The 21,334-nt window shown below is 40.8% G+C and overlaps 1 protein-coding gene across 3 annotated transcripts; it reads right to left on the bottom strand.

The window, feature by feature from the left end:
- Positions 1–20,917, bottom strand: LOC119176840 (inositol monophosphatase 1). 3 transcript variants are annotated; one of them, XM_075877725.1, is made up of 8 exons: positions 20,712–20,915; positions 20,487–20,620; positions 20,289–20,393; positions 20,068–20,113; positions 19,430–19,538; positions 18,087–18,192; positions 736–887; positions 1–392 (listed from the first exon to the last, which is right to left on the bottom strand). In XM_075877725.1, exons 1-8 carry the CDS (start codon positions 20,778–20,780, stop codon positions 286–288), a joined length of 828 nt encoding a protein of 275 aa, XP_075733840.1. In that variant the 5' UTR covers positions 20,781–20,915; the 3' UTR covers positions 1–285. The 3 variants fall into 3 exon arrangements, with proteins under 3 accessions (XP_075733840.1, XP_075733842.1, XP_075733841.1); XM_075877726.1 differs by lacking the exon at positions 1–392 and adding an exon at positions 14,082–14,284 and having other exon boundaries at positions 751–887; positions 20,712–20,917; XM_075877727.1 differs by lacking the exon at positions 20,289–20,393 and having other exon boundaries at positions 20,712–20,916.
- Between the last annotated feature and the right edge of the window lie 417 nt (positions 20,918–21,334).

The raw sequence follows: 21,334 nt of genomic DNA, 5'->3' as shown, positions 1-21,334 counted from the left end.
TAAAGGAACTAAAATGGTGCCTGCTCATCAGAGACCGTATGTGCAGTGTTTATTTTGCTGAATAATTGTCAGAACATTGTAATACTGAGTTCTCATAATAACAACTACATATACACAATAAAGTTTAAAGCATTCCACATATTAATAATTATGAAATTCTGGTACTGCAGCTCACCATGCAATGAATGTGCCTACAGTGGGTTGGTATGCAAGCACAGCAGAAATTCTAAGCACTTTTTTGAGTAAATATAAGACATTACATATAAAAATACTGCAAAACTAAACCTAGTCACTCTCCAGCTGAACATGTTCTAAAATTTGGCTGATTGTACTAGCCAGTGCATGAGAGCTTGCACAAAGAACTCTTCGGTGCATCAGGTTCAAGGGTCCACCTGGAGGATAAGCACATAAAACATGCTAGTTACATTTTGATGACAATAACACAAAATTCACTTGACTTACTTTTAGATAAAGAAAATTTTGTTCACAACTACACCACAAACTACCACATTAGGGGAGTGGTAGCCACTTGATAGCTTAGTTATAAAAGAGTGATACACCATGCACATCCCAGAAGTAACTTTGACAAAATTGGAAGGGTCAATGAAAGATAAAAGTGGAAAGTGTTTGCAAAAGTCGGCATTAAGTAAAACCAATGCTTACCTTCTAATAAATAAGCAAATGAATAGTCCAACAATGTTTTAGGTGTTTAAGTACTGAGATGGTTTCACACACCTTGAGTGTCCATGACCACGCCTCCTGCCTCGGTAACAATTAGTGCTGCTGCAGCCATGTCCCAAACATGCATTCCAAATTCATAAAAGGCATCTGCCTCGCCACTTGCCACAAAGCACATGTTTACTGCCGTGGAGCCTAGACAACGCAATCTGGAATATTGAGAATGTTTCAGTGCTGTACACACAATTATTGAAAAAAGATTTTCATACCATCAAGAGAAAAAGATTACGTCATGAAACACAGACCACACAGCATGTGTGTGCAGCTCAAAGTACCACAACAGGAGCTCCTATGAACAAGTTCAGGTTTTAGGTTTACAGTGATGCATCCAAATACTTGTGATAAGGAGTAATTTTTGGAGCTGCAGAATTTTCCTACAGGAGCGCACTGGAGTAGATAATCAGGCAACATGGTAGGCATCTTAACATATTCAAGTCATGCTAAGACACCTTGAAGACAAACATTTAACCTTCTTACCAAAATCAATAAATAAAAGGATACTGGTTCAACAATTACGATTATATTGTAAAGAACAGCACTTTCAAAGCACACATGTGCTTGTAAATATATGCAGAGCGTCTACTCTGTAACTATCACTGTTGACATTTATAAAACATTGCCCTTAGTATTCCTACACTATTACGTAAGGCAAACCTCTTCCCAATCATAATGCTTTCTCAAAGTTCAAAATTGTGGCGGCAATTAGTTGAGGTGCCCAGCCTATGCAAGTCCTAAGCCAGATGCATATCGCCACATTTATTATCCTTCGTGTTTTCTTTTTTAACATGCAACAAAGCACGATACAGGCCAAGAAAGAGAACAAACAGAATGCTGAACCTTCCCTTTTCCTGCGTCTTGCATTGCTACTTGTACTTCAAATTGTGAAACATGAACCAACCTGCCAAAGTTCGCACACTAGTACAGTTTCACTAGATCAGTGGTTCTCGGCCATGGATGTTTCAGGGACACCTTGTATACTTTTGGAACTGATGGGGGACCCCTTACAGTGAAAAAAGCAAGGAGGGGCGGTGGTGTCATTAACTAACACAACGTGTGGCATGTGAAATAGGTGCCTTTCATTTCTACCTGGCTAAGAATGATCAAAACAAAAGTGCCACATAGGAATTCAATGGCTTGTCAATAAGTTGCGAGGTTAGCAAATATATTCAACCTGTTTCCAGCTATATTTGTATTTTTTGCATTTCAAATATGCAAGGCTGTAAAACACATGCTCGCATGCATGTGTCAGAGAAAACTGCAGCAGAAACGTTACAGTCATCTCATGAAGGTAAAACATAAATCAGCCATGCTGCAATGCTAACCTGTTATGCAGTGAAGTATATCAAAAATCCTAAGAAGTTTCTGTCATGAATTAGTGTGCCTTCAAAAATCGCTTTTTTTACAGGCATGAGTTTTGCGAGTCCCCCAAAATAACCTCAAAAACCCGCTGAAGTCAGTGGATCCCCATTAGTGAACCAGTGCCCTATATGCTACAGTTTGAATAGAAAGGTAGAGCACTGATAGCAACACCAATGCACTTGAAAACTCCCTACAGTAAGGTTCTTACTTCTCAGTTTTATCACCGATATATATTGCAGTAAACATTCTCTGACTAAATGAACATGTATAGTGCCCACGCACACAGACAAGCAAACAGATCTTGTTCAATAAATGCCAACACTTTTTGTCACAGTACTGGCAGAGGTAGGTGAGTAAACATATCTCATTACCCCTCTCTTCAATGCATACCTAAACCTTGACTAACGTGACCTCTAACAATAGGTGGAAGATAGCACAGACGAAGCGGCCAGCTGCTTAAGCTTGCTACATCTTTGCACCCACCAGAAAATGTATAGCTGCCAGATAGGGTGTGCCAGCTTAGCCAGGCTAGGTGACACAGGGCAGCACTGACTAGAGGTGGATATGCAAACTTGCCTGTCTGCGCACATAATCACATCATGCATCCACAGCATACAGTGCACAGGGCAAAGTAGATCTTATTGCCATAAACAGATGAATTTCTTCCTTTGAACTTCCTACTGCTATTGGAATAAAATCCCACAAGAGTGCGTGACATTACTCAGTTAGCCTCTGTAAGACCACCTTATCTGATCCCACTTCTCACTCTCTCTGGAATACACGGCTACCCAGCTGTTTGCAACATTATACAAAGGAGCTGCCAGTTATGTGTGATGCATAGAAACTATGCCATGCTGGTTACCCAAGATCTAGAAACGATAATGTGTTTCTATGACAAAAAAGACTTTGCATTACTGGCTGTTAATGCTTCCATAATTCCATTATCTAGCATCATGTAGCTGCAAGAAAAAGATGCCGAGTGGTAACAGGGTGACGAACAGAAATGTACAGCAGAGAACTGGCTTCGAGATGCATATATTTTGTCACGCCTGCCAGAACTATAGGATAACCCATGATGCCTTTCTAAAAGACCATATTCAAAACCCCTAAAAACATCTGTCCTATGCAAAATTTTTGTGGAATCTTGTTTTCCAAATGTTGTAAGTAATGCATTACAAGCAATTGATTACTTGTAATTACATTTTTTAATTCAAATAAACACTATATTAAAACTAGCATTCCAGGCAATTCAATTATATTTTCTCGTAAATAATTACCAGTAATACATAGTTTCTTTTTTCTCGCAAAATCAAGCTGTGGCCAGCCTTGCAAGGCAGTTCTCGTCGTGAAAAATACGTGACTGCTCTGAAGGGATGTGATGCAGGTTCTTTTTATGTTAAGATCTCTCTAGGTTAGCCTGTGAGAGTCTTAAAAAAGGACAAAGCCGTGTGTTTAAAAATAACACAAAAACTTTAATAAAACAATTATACGAATATCGCCACACAATGAAACACTTAATAAAAAGTTCACTACACATGGTAAAACACTTCTAATGGATCACAAAAGTAAAGCTCTAGACGTTAATCTATGGAAGCATACCTGCCAAGTTCAAGGATTTTGAATTCAGCAGATTTCCGCAACGTGGGGGGGGGGGGAGGTGCTCATTTCCTATTTTTTGGCACCAAAAGACAGGAAATACATAGCAAAAAACAAGAGTCAAGGGGGGGGGGGGGGGTCCCAATTGCAAGCGGGAAAAATAATAGAGAGAGGGTGGTCCCAATCGCAAGCATCGGCATTGCAGTCTTATAATGGCTTGGAGTGGCTGAACACATGAAGGTAGGGTTTGATTGATTGATATGTGGGGTTTAACGTCCCAAAACCACCATATGAATATGAGAGATGCCGTAGTGGAGGGCAAGGAAATTTCGACCACCTGAGGTCCTTTAACGTGCACCTAAATGTGGGCACATAGGCCCACAACATTTCCGCCTCCATTTGAAATGCAGCCGCCGCAGTCGAGATTCGATCCCGCGACCTGCTGGTCAGCAGTCGAGTACCTTAGCCACCAGACCACCGCGGTGGGGCGAAAAAGATAGGGTTTCCCTTTAAGGTGAGAGTCTCAAAGTGGGAGCGCAAATACTACCGAAATTTCCTGTCGTAAAAACAACTAGCAAAATCTATTTCCGTCCAAAAAACTCCCGTATGTCTTCCTGGGACACACGTGAACGAACGGACCGGCGGAGCTGGCTGCCACGAAAGCGCGGGTCAAAGCTTTGTTCGCAACTAGATTCTTTTCACAGGAACGCGAAAACGCTTGTAGCATTTTTTTACGTCTTTACCGCATATAATATACTGCTCCGTTAGCACGTGCCCTCGGAGCTCGTAGATTGCTATCGCGTCACCGTGAGTGCGGTTTTGTGCGTGGCGGTTGCAGCAAACAGTAGTTCCATTTTCAACTTGCATGCGCTGGCTGCGCACGTGCCTTCAAAACTAATTCGTTTTATGTTATCTATGATCGCATCTACCACAGTTTTCTCCACAGAGTTTGCAGAAAGCGGTGTTGCTTTGACTGATCGAGCGTTGGATGCACGTACACTTTCGGATTTCTCTCAGTTACGTTGTCGTCATACACGATCCTGTCAAGAACGATCGCGGTTGCGGAAACGACAGCCACACGTACAGTAGAAGACAGCAGTGCATGCGCTGGCTGCACGCGTACTTCCGAAGTTCGAGCACGCTGTTCTCCGCCTTTGTTCGATGATTTCTGTACTGAAGTTGATATCACCCGCCGCGACTAGAAAAAGTGTTTTTTATTGGTCCATTCCTTATTGGTCCTTATTGTCCATTCCTTATTGGTCCTTTCCTTATTGGTCCATTCTTATGCTGACTCTTTGTCCTCACACCCTCGTGGCCATGTTCATCGCCTTCGTCTTCTGCCTCTGCTCCCGTTCATGTGCATTCTTCGTTCTTTTCCTGTTGCTGACTTTTCCAAGGTGCACACTTTAAATGTGCACTGCACTCATCACAAGGAAACCCCTATCTTGTCAGATGGGCGAGTCTCTACACAGCCTATTTTTTCACCTTTTCCTAGGCCTTACCTGCAACGCCTTACCTGAACACCAGCAAAACCAAGTGCGACGCTTCACAGAGAACATGGACACTAGTATAAAAGCACTGCAGAACTATAAACTAGCGGGCAAGGTGTCCCTACAATATAAAAATCTTCCCTACAGCACATACATTGAGAGAGTGTTCATTGTAGCAGCTGACCTCTTAACTAAAGAAACCTGGAAAAACCAGCTACGACAACTTTGAAAAAAAAAAAAAAAATCATTTTGAAAGTTAATGACATTAACACGATGACAGACAAGTCACAGTAAGCCTCCCAGACTTCATTCAAGCCCCATGCTTTCTTTCCCTCTACCATGCAAGCATAGGCATGCACACGAGGGGGGCAGAGGGGACGGCCGCTCCCTTTAGTCACCTAAAAAAAGACGCAAGGTCTGCTTCATACATTAAACTGGGGGCGGGGCACTCTCCTAGTCACCTAAAAGGGGGAGGGGGTGCAAAATTGGCCCCATTTATTGACTTAATATGGAGGGGATGCTAGAATGGACCTTCACCCTCTCCAGAACAGGAACCCTGCACACGCCTATGCATGCAAGCCACAGCAGTTCACTGTAAAGTGGAGTGAAGTGAACTTTATTGCCAAATAGATACAAAACATGTTTAAACAGCAAGATGGTAGGATAAAAGCTGCATATAGGCAGCTTGACTGGTCCAACTTCCCAGAACAATAACAGCAGCAGCAAATATTAACACAAATTCTCACTTCTCACAATAATAAAATAGGAATACACAAAGCAAGGTGATGAAAAAAATCAGTAAGAAACACGTTTTCAACTAACACAGAAAATATGTTGATATTCGTAAAATCAGTTGACACATTGTCTTTTTAGAAAGATGAAATATGTTGTCATCACGTAGTATATATTTGTTTAGTGTTGAAGGAAGACAGTAAAAGAATGTTTGAAAACCGTTGTTTGTGCGTGGTCGCAGAACTGCCCAATGTTCGGTGTGTCGGTTTAAGCGAGATGATTGGTTGATTGACAAGTTCGCGATGTTTCTCATATGAGTACTGCCCTTAATCGTTTGATGTTTAAAAGAACACATAAGCTGATACTAATAAAAGTGGTCAACTCGAATAATTTTAAATTTAAAATTTGATCACATCAGCAATAGTTTGTAAGGCTTGCTTCTGTAGTGTGACTAGATGATCTAATGATTCTTTAGTGCTGTTTGACCAAACGAGGTGGCAATAGCGCAGATGCGAAGCAAATAGAGCAATATATATAATGTGTTTCAGTTGTATTGGTAGCAGTTTCTGGCATCTGCGCTACATACCTATGGTTTTGGAAAGCTTAATTTTTAAGTAATCAGTATGGTGGTCCCAAGTCGCCAGTTCATGGAAAATAACAGCCAATGTTTTAGCCGATGTGGAGAGTACTACTTTTGAGTCATGTAGCATAACAGACTTCGTGAGATCGCAAAGCGCAGATTTCACTCTAAAAAGCACTTTCGTCTTGGAGCGATTGAGCTGAAGTGAGTTTTTTACTGACCAATTATATATTTTTCTTAGTAATTCATTTGCCAGATTTATAAGTTCATCATCCTTAATTCCTGGAACAAAGAAACTGGCATCATCTGCGTAAATAATGTAGTTAATTGAATCGTCAACATACACATTATCATTTATATATATAACAAATAAAAGTGGGCACAGTATGCTACCCTGGGACAAACCTTGCCTAATAGGCTTTAACAAAGAGTAATGTCTATTTATTGATATACATTGTTTTCCATCTGTTATATAACTTCTAATGAAATCTAGGACAATTCTGCATATGTCATAATAATTTATTCATCTAATAGGGTTGCATGAGTTATTCAATTAAAAGCTTTGAGAAATCTAAAACACTCCTAGAGTTATTTTCCTAGCCTTAATACTGCTCGAAATGATTTCTTTTTGCTTAAGAAAAGCAGTTTCAGTTGAACAGCCTGATGTGAACCCGTGTTGTGACAACGTTATTACGGAATGCTTGTAAAAAAAAAAGAGCTAATTCTGAGGAGAATAATTTACTCTAAACATTAAGAAAACAAAGAAAGGATTGATATCAGTCTATAATTGCCTAAATAATCTCTTTCACCACAATTGTGTACCACAGTTAACCTAGCAACTTTCATCCATTGAGGAAAAATGCCAGACGTTAATACCATGTTGTCAATGTGAGTGAGGCAAGGTGTGATCAGGTCGATGACATGAAAGATTGGTCCAGACTTTAGCCTATTCACATCCTCCCTTTCACTTCGCCTGAATTTTTTTTAACATGTTTAGAATTTCATTAATATCAGTTTCTTATAGATACAATGATTTTGTGAGGAGGTTGGGTAAATACGTCAATGCATCTTGATCATGAGTGCTTTCAGCCAATGACAGAAAATATTCATTAAATTTACTTGCTAGGGCTTCATTTTTTAACGCTCTCATTTCCTACTTTAAGCTCATTAGCAACAGAGGCGGGCTGCAATCGTGATAGGACAGAATTCAGCTTATTCCACATCTGCTTTGCATCCACAATGCCATCAAACATGGAATAATATTAAATAGCCACATTTGGCCTGCTTAAGCAACTTAGTCAAGTGATTACAGAAAGTTTTAAACTCTTTCAACATGTCAGGGTCACGAGTATACACGAATAAATGATACAATGCATTCTTTTTCTTTATCGATTGAATTAGCTTAAAGTAAAACCATGGTTTCCGAGCTTGTCTTGGTTTTTTTTGCTTGTTTATAAGGGAAATGTTTATGATATACTAAGCACAAAGTATCAATGAAGTGATCATAAGCCTTTTTAGGTGAGGAACAAGACAGTATGCCATTCCAGCTTAACAAGCTTATTTCTTCACGAAAGCAAGAAAGAGTCCGTGGATTGATGTCTTGAAAGTAAATATCTCTTTATTCTGAGTGCATTTGTTTAGTTTGTACATTAGAAATCAAATAGACTGGCAAATGATCAGTAATCGTAATACTAACCATACCATGATGTAGTATATTAACAGTGTTTGTTATATATAAATAAATTAAAGTCGCTATAGTGGCTGTAAAGCGAGTAGGGGTAGCTATAACATTCGAGAAACTGTATGAAAGAAGCAGGTAGGAAAATTCGGTTCGTTTGTTAGATGTTGTAAGCATGTCTATATTCAGATGCCCTCCAAGTACAAAAGTATAATTGTTTTCATTTACGAAACTAAAATATTTGTCTAGGAAGAGGAAAAAACTTTTGATGCTACCGTGAGGATGCTATAGACAACAGTAATGAGAGTTTTTTTTTTTTTTTTGAGATTTTGGGCACATCACTTCAAGATAGTAGCACCTTCGAGACAAATCATCAATATACTCATAAGTGGTACTACCTTCAACATATATGCATACACCGCCTACTCGTCTTCCCTGTTCATGTGAACCACATTATACCCATCTATATTCATAACATTAGCATCATTGGAGTGCCAAGTTTCACTTAGCATAATGACCAAAAACTTGAACCCAAATTCATAAATGAAACTGCAGAATTTGCAGTCTTTAGAACGCACTGACTGAACATTCAAATGTAAAACTTAGAGTCAATACACGCCTATACACCATAGTTGCAGCTATTTAACAGAGTCTACAGTATACCTCACAGCCATTTTGATGCCGAACGTTGAAAGGAAAGTGGCAGGAACATAAGGTCAATACCATATGTACAAAACCAATTCTTGACGATAATTTTACAAAGCAGAGCTCTTTAGGGCTGGTGATCACAACAACAACACTATCACAGGGATAAATACATAAACTTAAGAATGGTGCAGTACAAACTATAAGGCGTAAATAAACGGTACTGTTGAAAAAGGCTAACGTAATGAATAGTACCCGAGCTTTGTTCAGTCGGGCAAACTGTAGTAAGTGTAAATCAAGAATGAAAGATCAGCTCAAATAATAGAGTTTCATACAATAATACCTAGAGAGGAATCTGGTGCTGCAATCATGTACCCTCATGAAAATTATCGAAAGTACAGGCTTCAGATTGGATCGCATTTGTAGAAAACAGATTGAAGATGGAGCTCGGAGGAGAGGAAGAAGAAGTAGCCAGGGGCACGCTCTGCATATTTTTTTTTTCCTGTTCTGTCAACAATAAACCGAAGACGTATCGGTTCTGCGGTCTCTCTGGTCCTTCTGAAACATGGTGCCGTGACCAGGAGGATCTGAAGACAGACGCACAGACTTCAACCCCATTCGCAACAACGGGTTGAACAACGAAGCAGCGGCGTCTGGCTCAAGGACGAACCGTCGAGAGAAAGACCACGACCGACGACTGTTGGCGACGCACATAAACAGGCAAGAGCTCTTTCAACACGTTTTAAGCATGAATAAAGAGGTCCTATCGAAGAAGAGGAAGACGCTTCGAGCAAATATGACGACGCTTACGAGCAAAATCAATAAGAAGATAGAAGAAGACGCCGATCGAGCACAACTTATGACGCTTCTGAACCAGATGAAGAGCGTGACACAGACGTTAAAACAAGTTAACGAACAGATTGAACCGTTCTTTGAAGAAGACGACGCGGAGACGGAATTTGAAAGAGTTTTGCATTATGAGATCAAGATAGTCGCTGCAACGACAAAAATAGAGGAGCAATTACGCGAGTTAGAACAAGCGACGCAACTGACTACGAGAATAGTCACAGAACAGGCGAGCTCAGTGCAAGGTACTAACCAAATCTCGGAGACGCAAAAGCTTGTTAAGTTGCCACGCCTTGAAATGATCAAGTTTGATGGGAAAAAAACAGCATGGCCAAGGTTTTGGCATCAATTCGAGACATCAGTGCATAACAAAGCGAACATGCCGAAGAATCAAAAATTTAATTACCTTCTGGCGTCTCTGAGCGGGGAGGCTGTGTCCCTCATAGAAAGTTTGCAGTTTTTTGATCAGAATTACGAGCATGCAGTCACTCTTCTGAAAGAAACCTTCGGACGAGAAGATAATTTGAGAGAGACCTACATAAAAGAGCTTGCAAACTTGGAAGCAGTGAAGAGTCGTAAAGATGTAGATGGGTTGAAGAAACACTTCCAAAAGTTGCAAGTGAACACACGAGCACTGGAGTCGTTACGAGTGGAAATGGATAGTTATGCCACAGTGATACCTCCTGTTGTAAAACCTGCGCTACCGGTGGATATGAGGATTGAGATGAAGATGAAGGAAATAGAGAAAGGTGACAACAGGCCAGCAACTAGGGAATCGAACTCAGCGTCAAGAGACAGCACGAGCAGTTTGAAAGAAATTATGCAGTTTTTAAACTTATATATACGGAGCAGAGAAGAAACTCGAGAGGAAAAATATGACGTGACCCAGTCACTGCACAGTATGAGGTGGACTAGAACATCTACGCTTCAAAGCATATCGATTAAAAAATGCATCTTCTGTGAGATGACTGGACACTACACGGAAGATTGCAGAAGAAGCATTAGTATGCAACAGAAGAAAGAAGCCTTGCAACGAGAACGAAGGTGCTCCAGATGCACCAGACCTCACCAAAGATATGCCGCGCTAACGTACGCTGCAAAACATGCAAGGGAAGGCACGCAACATCTATGTGTCGACCACGTACACCTGCAGGAAAGTCAGCACAGCAGCAAAGCGGTAATGATGTTGAGCAAGTGCGTAAAAGCGCGCAACCTGACTGGTTAGACACCAGCAAGTCCTGCAACATGCACGCACAGCAGTCTGATGAACACAAGTGCATACTACTGCAGACAGCCTTTTCGTGGACGGAGGGAGAAGACAGCGGGTGCTACGCACGGATTCTGCTGGACAACGGGAGTCAGAGGACATTCATCCTCAAAAGATTGTCAAGAAAACTAGCGTGCAAGGTAAAAAGATCCGAAAGGATTACTGTAGGATCATTTGGAGGAGGAGAGATGGAACTAGACATGAAAGTCGTCGAGGTCAGCGTGAGGAAGGATCCCATCTCGGAGCCAGCCACGATTGAGGCACTGGAGATAGAAGTTATATCCTGTGACGTGCTACCATCGCCACCGTTGACAATACACGAAAGAGCAAGATCGATGGGAATTTGTTTGGCTGATGACAACGAGAAGACGGACAAAGAAAGAAAAAATATGGAAACTTCTATATTAATTGGAGCAGATTATTACTGGACTGTAGTCACTGGTCGCATTTGCGAGATTCATCCAAAAGTAATGGCAATAGAAACAATATTGGGATGGACGGTCCAAGGTCCTGTAGGACTTCATTGTGTGCCAATGAAATCATCGACAGTTATGGTACTCAAGGTCAGTGCCAAGTCGGACACGACTGTGGACGAACTGCAGAGATTCTGGGATTTGGAAAACATGGGCATCAAGGAGAAACCAGCAAAAAAGATGAACGATGAACATGTGCTAGACTACGTCCGACAAACAATGGAGTTCAACGCAGGAAGATACCAAGTGCGGCTACCATGGAAGGAAAACGTGACATTGGATGACAACAACACCATTGCAGAGAAGAGGCTTATCCAGGTGACCAAGAAATTATGCAAGGATAAAGATGAGCTCCTAGCCTATGACAAAGCTATTCGAGAGTACTGCGAGCAAGAAATAGCAGAAAACGTCGAAGAAGATGCTGAATCCGATATACAGAACAAATTTGTATACTACATGCCGCATCAAGCAGTAATTAAGAAAGACCGAACAACAACAAAAATATGGATTGTCTTTGACGCATCGTCAAGCCAGAGTCCAGGTGAATCCTTGAATGACAACTTGGAAAAGGGGCCAAACCTAAACCCCGACATCACAAACTTGCTGATGAACTTTCGACATGACAAGATCGCTATGTCAGCCGACATGGAAAAAGCATTCTTGCAGATCAAGATACATGAAAATGACCGAGACGTACTGCGATTTATGTGGTGGGAAAGAATACCCAGCAAAGATATGCCAACCCCGAAGGTAAAAACGTGAAGGATGACGAGGGTTACTTTCGGAACTACACCAAGTAGCTTCCTTTAAGCGGCCACGATTCATCAACATTTAAATAAATTCGAAGAAAAATATCCTGCAGTTGTGGCGCAACTCCAGAAAGGAATCTACGTCGATGACGTTTTACTGGGAGCCGATGAATACTCGACATCGACAAAGATATACAAAGAAGCACGAGATATTTTTCGCAATGCGGGAATGAATTTAAGAAAATGGATTTCAAATGACGCCGAACTAAGAAAACTATTTGATGAAAAAGGAGATGATCTGGATCGAGGGATAAGAAAAGAGGGACAAATCAAGCTTTTGGGACTGAAATGGAATTTCATAGATGACGTGTTGAGCTTAAAGACATCCATGGCAAAAACTATAGGTGCTCGACTTTTGGATGAACAAGAACTACGGACTGCGGTTGTTGAAGCAGAAGGAGTACTTAACAACCGGCCTCTTACTTATCTGTATGACGATCCTAACGAGCCACAACCCATCACACCGGCGGACGTTATAGGAGGCAGGCAAGCAATGAACAAGCAGGAAGAAAACAGACTCGGAAAATAGAGTTTGCTGAATTACTGGAGTGCAAGAAAACGGGCAATGATAACATGGTGGACCAGATGGAAAAAGGAGCACCTGAGGGAGCTTAAGTGTGCCAGCAGAAAAACAGAGCGTCACACAAATGTACAAGAAGGAGATATACTTCTGCTTGGAGAAGCGCGAAAAAGAACTCAGTGGAATCTCTGCAAGGTCAAAAAGATTTTCCCAGGCAAGAATGGACTAGTGAGAACATGCTTGTTTCGTACACCTGAAGGAAAATTAGTCAAGAGGTCGATTCAACTGTTGTATTCGCTCGAAGGTTGCTTCGGTTGAATCTGGCCGGCGGGAAGATGTAGAAAACAGATTGAAGATGGAGCTCGGAGGAGAGGAAAAAGAAGTAGCCAGGGGCACGCTCTGGATATATATTTTTTTCCTGTTCTGTCAACAATAAACCGAAGACGTATCGGTTCTGCAGTCTCTCTGGTCCTTCTGAAACAGCATTAGCCAGTGAACTGTCTACGGATCATTTTTTTTTGCAGTTTCAGTTTCGTTCTTCGCGTAGAGTGGATAGTGAGGTGGGTGCAAAGGACTGAAGCTGCGCCTTTCTGAAGCTGAAAACTGTTAGGCCTCTCAATTTACTGCAACGCTGGAGCTGTACAAGTCGTGTTTGACAGTTTAAGCCGATCGACTGACAGTTCATGCCGATCAACTGCCGATGTCGGACTAAGCAGCTATCCCGAAGTGAACTCTTAGCACACTGCTACAGTCATCCCCATCCCCTGGAATCTTTAAAATGGTGACTTTTTATCTGCAGTAACGTATTGTATACAATGAAAACTGTTTTTTGTATTGACTGATCTGCTAGCCAAACTGACAGTACCCCCGAGCAGCATAAAAGCATCGAAGATCGTTTTAGAGCGATAAAAAAAGTTTCCTGGCCGTTCATGACTTTCGTAGCTTGTCATCATCACAGTCAGAGTACGCAAAAACTACAACAACAAGAAAAAAAAACTTCTAATAGAGATGTGCTTTTTTCAACGGAGCAGTACAATAATGCGCGCGTGCCGCTGCTGACCCGTGTGGAGCGTCGAACCGGAAGCCGTCGTATCCCACAGTTTCCTGCGATTGCCCATTTTACCGGTCACCTATTGGATAGGGTTAGCTAGCAAACTGTCAACAGACTTTTTTCTACAGTTTCAGTTTCGTTCTTTGCGCAGCGCGGGTAATGGGGTGCGGTAAAAAGCACTGAAGCAGCGCCTTTGTTCAGACCTAGTGGTCTTCAGCCACCAGGTCTGAAGTGTCCTGCGACTTCGGAGCTTTACGAGTCGTATTTGACAGTTTAAACGAATCGTCGTCCACTTACCGCTGCGCATCGACGTAGCGTTCCATGCCATTGCAGGATATTACATCGAGTTCACGTTTGTTGTTAGTGCGTCTCGCCAAAACTTGTTGAAATCAACTGCAGAACCACGGCGACGCGAAGTAGACGCACCGCCACGCTTTCCTGACTCAACTTCACAACAAAACGAGAAGTGCGTTGGTGGCAGACCACTTGAACAGACGCACCTAGCATCACAGCAGACAAAAAGTCAAGTGTTTCTCACTTAATACTGCGATGTTATTTCCATAAATAGACACTGCATAATTTCTAGGGCAAACCAAGAATGTTTGTTTTGAAATGTAAAGAATACTTCATTACATCTTGATGCCAAATCTGGAACGCAATGGCAGAGCACCCTGGTGGTTAAATTTGTCCAGGCTTCATTTCTACCGCCTAGTCACAAGAACCATTTGCAATAAAGTTAGCGTACGAAAAAAAATGAAGCAAGTTTTAATTTATTATAACTTCATATTACTTTGTTTTACACTCTGAAAAGAAGCGTCGCGAATCTCAAGAACGTGATCCATACGAAGCAGATGCGAAGCCTGTACTTCCCGTCATTCTTATGCGGGTACAAGCGCCGCTGAAGAAACCTGCGTAAATATTAGCGCCATATTCCACTCTAGCTATTATTTTATGAAACTCTATGGCTCAAATCAACAAAAAATTGCCAAATATAATTAGCATGTTGAATAAACATGTCTATAATTATTCAGTGGCATGTTACAGGAACCAACAGTAAGCAAAAAAATTTGTAGGCCTACGCTCCATTTTATCATTGAGCATAAGGAGAGTGAATCCAATAGAACTACAGGACACTTAAGTAACTTAAACAGGCGATTGCTCGGATTTGTACGTGAGAACCTTCTTCTGTGCTATCCAAACAAACTTCCATTCTTTTTCACGCCTCAGTTGCCGAGCTTTGCCCAACAATCACTTATTCTCAGCGCACAGGTGTTCATTAATACAAACAGGACTGTTCGTCTGAAAGCCCAAAGTGCCAGTGTTTAACGAGACGTGTCGTGCTGCAGAGAGAAATCTGCCACGTGCAGACCGAGTCGTGAACTTTGTGATGACATTTGGTTTCTTCTAATCCTTAGAAGGTACAAAATGTACAACATTCATGTCGTTTTAAGTTATACTTGTATTGAGACACATGGCGATCTGTCCCAGACTTATTTTTTTCTAATATTCATTAGCCGCCAAAAGCTTTCAGGTTCATGTTTTGACTGTACTGCTTCATGCCTACTATTTCTCTTCTTACCTCTTTCAACTCAGTTTTTAGTTGCTCATTTTCTTGTTTACATTGTTGATTCTCAGTCGCGACCGCAGTGAGTTCTCGGCTGAGAATCGGTAGTTTGAGAGAATCAGTAGTTTGAGTTAACTAGCATTATTGTGTTACGGCAATAAAATTTTCAACAAAAGTAATGCAAATGCAGACTTCTACATGTTACAAAAAAATAAATACCTGATTACAATTAGGATAACTTTTTTCAAATGTGATTGGTTACAGTGGTCAATTAGTGGCCCAGGAAACTAACTGAGCAATTACAGAAATGTGATTATTTACTTTTGTGTTACTTTCCTTCATATTTTATTGCCATGGCAGAATAAGACAACTTTACTCAAACTTAATGAACTAGTGAGGTTTCCATGGTAGACAGAAGGCTGTAAGCTTACGTGAAGGCTGGGCGGCTTACTGTAGCTTTTGTGACATAGTGTTACACGTTAACTTTCAACAGGAGCCGTTCAAAGTTGCTGTCGCTGATTCTGCCATGTTTTCCTGACAAAAGGCCAACTTCTACAATGAACACTTCCTCAGTGCATGCACTGGAAAGAAGGGCGGTACGTATTACTAGCTTATAATTGCACAGTGCTTCAACGCTAGTGTCCATGTCCCCTACGAAGCATCACGCTACACTGTTGCTGGTGTTCTAGTAAGGCGGTGCAGGTAAAGGCAAGGAAAGTAAAAAAAACAATAAAAAAGGCTTTGCAGGGAGCCCCATCTGACATGGCAGGACACCCGTCCTTTCACACAGATGCGGGTCCCTAAAGAGCAGCCGCGTATTTTTCGGGACGAGGACTGCTACAGAAGACTGGTCGCAAATTTTGAAAAAAAAAAAAAAAAAAAAAACAAGAAAATAATGATAATAATAAAAAATTGATTACCGGTAATCAAACTACAAGAATATGTAATCGCATTACTAAGACCATTACAGCATTGGAAGAGTAATTAATAAGTAATTGATTACTTGTATTATGTTATGTACCACTCTGCACAAAAGTAATCTATTACATTTCTGTAATTGCTCAGTTACTTTTCAGGGGCTGTAATTGACCATGATAATCAATTGTATTTTAACAGGAGTAATTGTAATTAATTAGGATTTTTACTTTCTGTAATGCATACAAGTGTGCCAGTGTCACACAGACATTTTTGAAAGGCCATTCTGTAGACAGCCATTGCAACGCCACAACTATATCGACTTTATGCGATTGCTGCACTGCCACAAGGCAGCTTTGAATGGCTGTTGAGTGGTTCAAGCATTTATCACAAAAATTGTGTACCCCCTCCAGCCTGCTGCGAATCTCTATTTTAATTTTCATATCACCAGAGGTTAAGTTATATGAACCCATTAAAAAAAAACAAAAATGTGTGGGCTATTTTCGTTTAAACACTTCAATAAATTGTTTGTGAATATTTCTAAATACATATTTTGTTTGAAGTTGTTGAGCAGTGAAACTGTGGCGAACGAGATGTGGTGAGACAATGCGATAACGAAGAAAAGCCTGTCGCTGTTGTTGAGACAATGTGCAGTTCGCACATTCCAAAAGACAATATTTTACTAAATCGTATCACTCAAATATACTGCTTTTAAAATACACAGCCCAGAATTTTTCCTCTCTAATTGTTACTACAAGCACACTGTGTATGAGAAGGCATGTTTACACTGTCTCCACTTCCGTTACTTAATCGCTATCGAAGTTTTGACAGAGTTGTGGGGTGCTCCGTTGACTGAATAGGCTATTGATGCAACAGCCTTCAAAGCATGTCGTGTTGCAGCTCTTGCTTTACCATTGAGTCGACAGGCTATCAGAAGGCCCATGTGACGTGGGTGTCATAGGCGGAGAGTACAGGAGGGGGAAGGGCTGGGGGGGAGGGACTCTTTTAGCCTGAATTATGTGGGTGCGGACCTGGGACATGTCTTAAGAGCTTCGGTTAGGCTCTCACCTATTGCCGACTGCTGCCAATGGACTATTGGTCATCCTGTTTTGCAGCTATTTCATGGAGACTGTTTATGTCCGTTCCTTTATCTTTCAAGCTTTTAAAATTTGGATCATGGGACAGAGACTAGTAAGGAGTCTAGCGCAATGGTCCAATTGAGAATGAAGTCACAAGATGACAAAAGTTTGGCAAAAGAGTACACATCCAGAAATGAAACTTTTATATGTAACAGACATTTATTTATCTTCTATACTTTAAATAAATCTCTCTCTCTCTTGCTATTAATATATATATTAAGACCCTCAAGACTTGTTTATTGTATTGAGTATGTGCCCCACAACCCAAACTGGAGTGGTGATGATTTGAACAGATAAGAAGATGGAACGCATAAATGATGCTGATGCTCACTATATATATATATATATATATATATATATATATATATATATATATATATATATATATATATATATATATATATATATATATATATATATATATATATATATATATATATATATATATATATATATATATATATATATATAGAGAGAGAGAGAGAGAGAGAGAGAGAGAGAGAGAGAAATATGCAAGAGCAAATCGGGTGAGAAAATATTCTTGCAAGAAAATGATAAAATGACAAGACCGATTACCAACTGAGCATTATACTAATTTAGAAAAGGGTGAAGGACATAGCCATGCATTTAAAATAGTCTGTGTTCTAGCTATGGCGGCAATCACGGAAAGCAAGATACACGTACCCCTGTGCTTTTTGCATAAGGTTATGCATGTTGCGGAAAACAAACTGCATATGACCTGGGTCCCGACTGCTTCCTACTTCACTTATAATCAGGGCCTTAGAAATGTCTGGAAAAATAGAATATGAGAAAGCACACTTATCACATGCAACTCTTATTACAATGAGCAACAAGTATAGTACAGTTAACATGTGGGTTTTAAATCTTTAGGAGCATTACCTCTGCAACAAAAGTTTCACTTGATTATTGAATCACACTTCAAATATATCAGAGTAAAATTCTGCTATCATGTGGCTGAAACTGCACCAATTACAAAGACAACGCAAGAAACATAGCGCTAAGTACTATGCGTGAAACAAGCATCGTTCAGTACAATGTATGCAACCAACACACGTCCGACAGTAGTCAAGAGACAAGTGAATTGGGGTTGACATAGCACTTTGAGATTCTCTCTTTTCCTTCCTTTTTTTTTAATGTCTCACTTTGGGGATCAGCAGGGCTTCTGTGCTTGTGCTTGCAGCATGGTGAAAGTGGTTTATAGTGACCCTGAAAACACACCTTCAGCTAATTACATAACTGCCACAACTGACCAATCTCGCAGTGCTGAGTAGTGAACTGTTGGTACTATGACGATGGCAGTTATCTCTGCTTTGATGATTGATTTGTGGGGTTTAACGTCCCAAAAGCACCATTTGATTATGAGAGACGCCGTAGTGGAGGGCTCCGGAAATTTTGACCACCTGGGGTTCTTTAACGTGCACCCAAATCTGAGTACACGGGCCTACAACATTTCCGCCTCCATCGGAAATGCAGCCGCCACAGCCAGGATTTGATCCCGCGACCTGCGGGTCAGCAGCTGAGTACTTTAGCCACTAGACCACCGTGGCGGGGTCAGTTATCTCTGCTTTACCACTATACATGTGCTCAAGGCAATACCAAAAGAAGTGTCGAGGATAATTACGGACATTGTTCCAGCAAATTTTAGGGGACGGGAGAGGGTTTATTTATTTTTGTGTGCGGAAAAGGAGGGTGGGGAGCTTCATCATACTCACACATACTGCATGATCTTTGTATTGTCATCTTCCTGCCTTTATAAATTGGGAGCACTAACAAAACAAACTTCTATTGAACATGTGATAGGGAAGAAGTGGTGGAAGCCACTTTGTTATCAGTACCACATGGCTTATGTCAACGTTTACAGAAGAGAACCTTGCTGCTGTAAACGTTCATCATTGTGCTGTGCTTGTTCTTTCACAATGATCAAACTTAGTGTGAAATGTTTTCGGGAGTACAAAATTAGAAGGCAAGTCACACGCAGATTTGTAAATCATAGAGCCTCAGTTTACCATTTTGTCCAGAGACGCTGAGCCTGGTGCCATTGCAGAAGGAGCCATGCCCTTTGACTGCAGTGTACATCTTATCCAAAGCTGGATTGTACACAATGCCCACGACAATCTGTGAAGAGCGCCACTTGTAGATGTGTACGAAAGACAAAGAATTTTCAACTAAGCTTGTAGTTTATAGGAGCAAAAATGTTGAAAGTTTAAAGTATATGCAGGCGCACACATAAGAAATGTGCCAAAACAACATTCTATATTTATTCAAAGAGCAATTTTTCAAGATTCTGTCCACCTAAAAACAACTATAACCTATATAATTTACAGGGCATAGCCTCATATTCAGAGGACCCTAAAACAAAAATTTTAAAATGCAAGTAACATGAAAATATGACCCAAAAGATGTCGCTTTTCTATATATCTATACAATAAAACAGTGTAAGGTAATGTTTTAACCAAAGCTTTACTCCTGCTGGTCATAAGCAATATGTCAAATTTTAACACCTTATTTTTGTTAAAATTTACAGAATTGTTTAGCATAAGCTGAAATCTGCCCATACATGAGACTGATTAGAGAATAGGTAACCACTTGTGTGTCGCAATTACCTATACTACAATAATGTCATCCTAAAAAAATAGTACGTCACCTCTTTCTGAACAGCGAGTGCGACAGAAACAGCAACGACTGGGAACCTGTGGGATGAAAATGACAGAGGTGTACCAAATGTGCACAACCTGTAATGCAAGTGCGCTAAAAACGATTAGTTGGGATATTTTATCATGAAATGAATGAAGACGAAGGCTTTTCATCTTCAACGCGAGTAACAAATTAAGACTTTTAAAGCTACTCGAATAATGATTATGTTACCCGTGCACAAAGTTCATGGTTCCGTCAATGGGGTCAATAATCCAAGTAGGATCATTCGTAAGCTCGCTTTTGATACCTGCAGCGACTGATTCTTCTCCGATGAATCTAGCAATAAAAAAATAATAACGCTGACATGTCACTACATACCCACAGAGCACGAACGCACACCGACTTGTTCAAACACGACGCGGCTCTCACTTGTGATTTGGGTATTCCTCTCGAAGTTTCCCAATGAGCAGCTGTTCAACCTGCCGATCATATTGAGTAACTAGATCAGTGAATTCTGACTTCATTTCGATCTGTTTCCCTTCGCCGATTGCCCTTTGCACAACCTGCAAGAAAAAAATGGACAGATCTCACACTCTGCATGACTTCTTTGCCATCCAGCACGCTCTCAAACACGCGCAAAATAAGGCTGCTTACCACTCCAGATTCTTTGACAAGTTCCAAGGCTTTACAGAAGAAGCGTTCAATATCCTGATCGGTGACCATGATTAGTGCAGACAGCAATGATCTCGAGCTCAAGTGCGTAGCTTTCTGGACCTTGGGTTCGCTCTGGCGTATCTGCTATCTGTATGCGCGGTCAATGCGCGGTGTTCTATGGCTGAACTCCATACGAACTCGAAACCAACTTCGGCAGCGCAATCGGATTGTGTGATCGGATTGCCATGACTTGACCTAAAGCATAGCCTTCGAGAACTGTAATTGCACGAAGGAAACCGTCGCTGACACAAAGTTTTCATAGAGTTAATATACTAATCTATGTTTATATTACAGTTATATGGCCATTCAAATGAGTGTGAACCACACTTTTACTTAAAAAAAAACTAGAGCCTTTCTTAGGCTGAGGTCAAATGTAGTCTAATATTTTGTTAAATAGTGCTTCCGGCTTTTGTTTTTTAGTGTTATTCGCAGTAGATCACAGCTTAAACGGTGAATTTTGAGTCGGATACAAGAAACTTGACTTCACTTCTATGATCAGCTTGTGTAAAGCCACATTCGCTTACCTGCGAAAACGCAGCAATATCGCGGTACGACGAAAGCGC

The sequence above is a fragment of the Rhipicephalus microplus genome, chromosome X (genome assembly GCF_043290135.1).
Source record: "Rhipicephalus microplus isolate Deutch F79 chromosome X, USDA_Rmic, whole genome shotgun sequence".
Taxonomy (NCBI): Eukaryota; Metazoa; Arthropoda; class Arachnida; order Ixodida; family Ixodidae; genus Rhipicephalus; species Rhipicephalus microplus.
This window is presented reverse-complemented; position numbering and strand designations above follow the sequence as displayed.

Coding starts and splice junctions, on each gene's coding strand:
- LOC119176840 (XM_075877725.1), bottom strand. CDS start 20,780: ATGGTCACCGATCAGGATATTGAACGCTTCTTCTGTAAAGCCTTGGAA. Junction 20,114..20,288: donor ACCATGAACTTTGTGCACGG/GTAACATAATCA, acceptor TTCATCCCACAG/GTTCCCAGTCGTTGCTGTTT. Junction 888..18,086: donor CTTATGCAAAAAGCACAGGG/GTACGTGTATCT, acceptor TCAATATTCCAG/ATTGCGTTGTCTAGGCTCCA.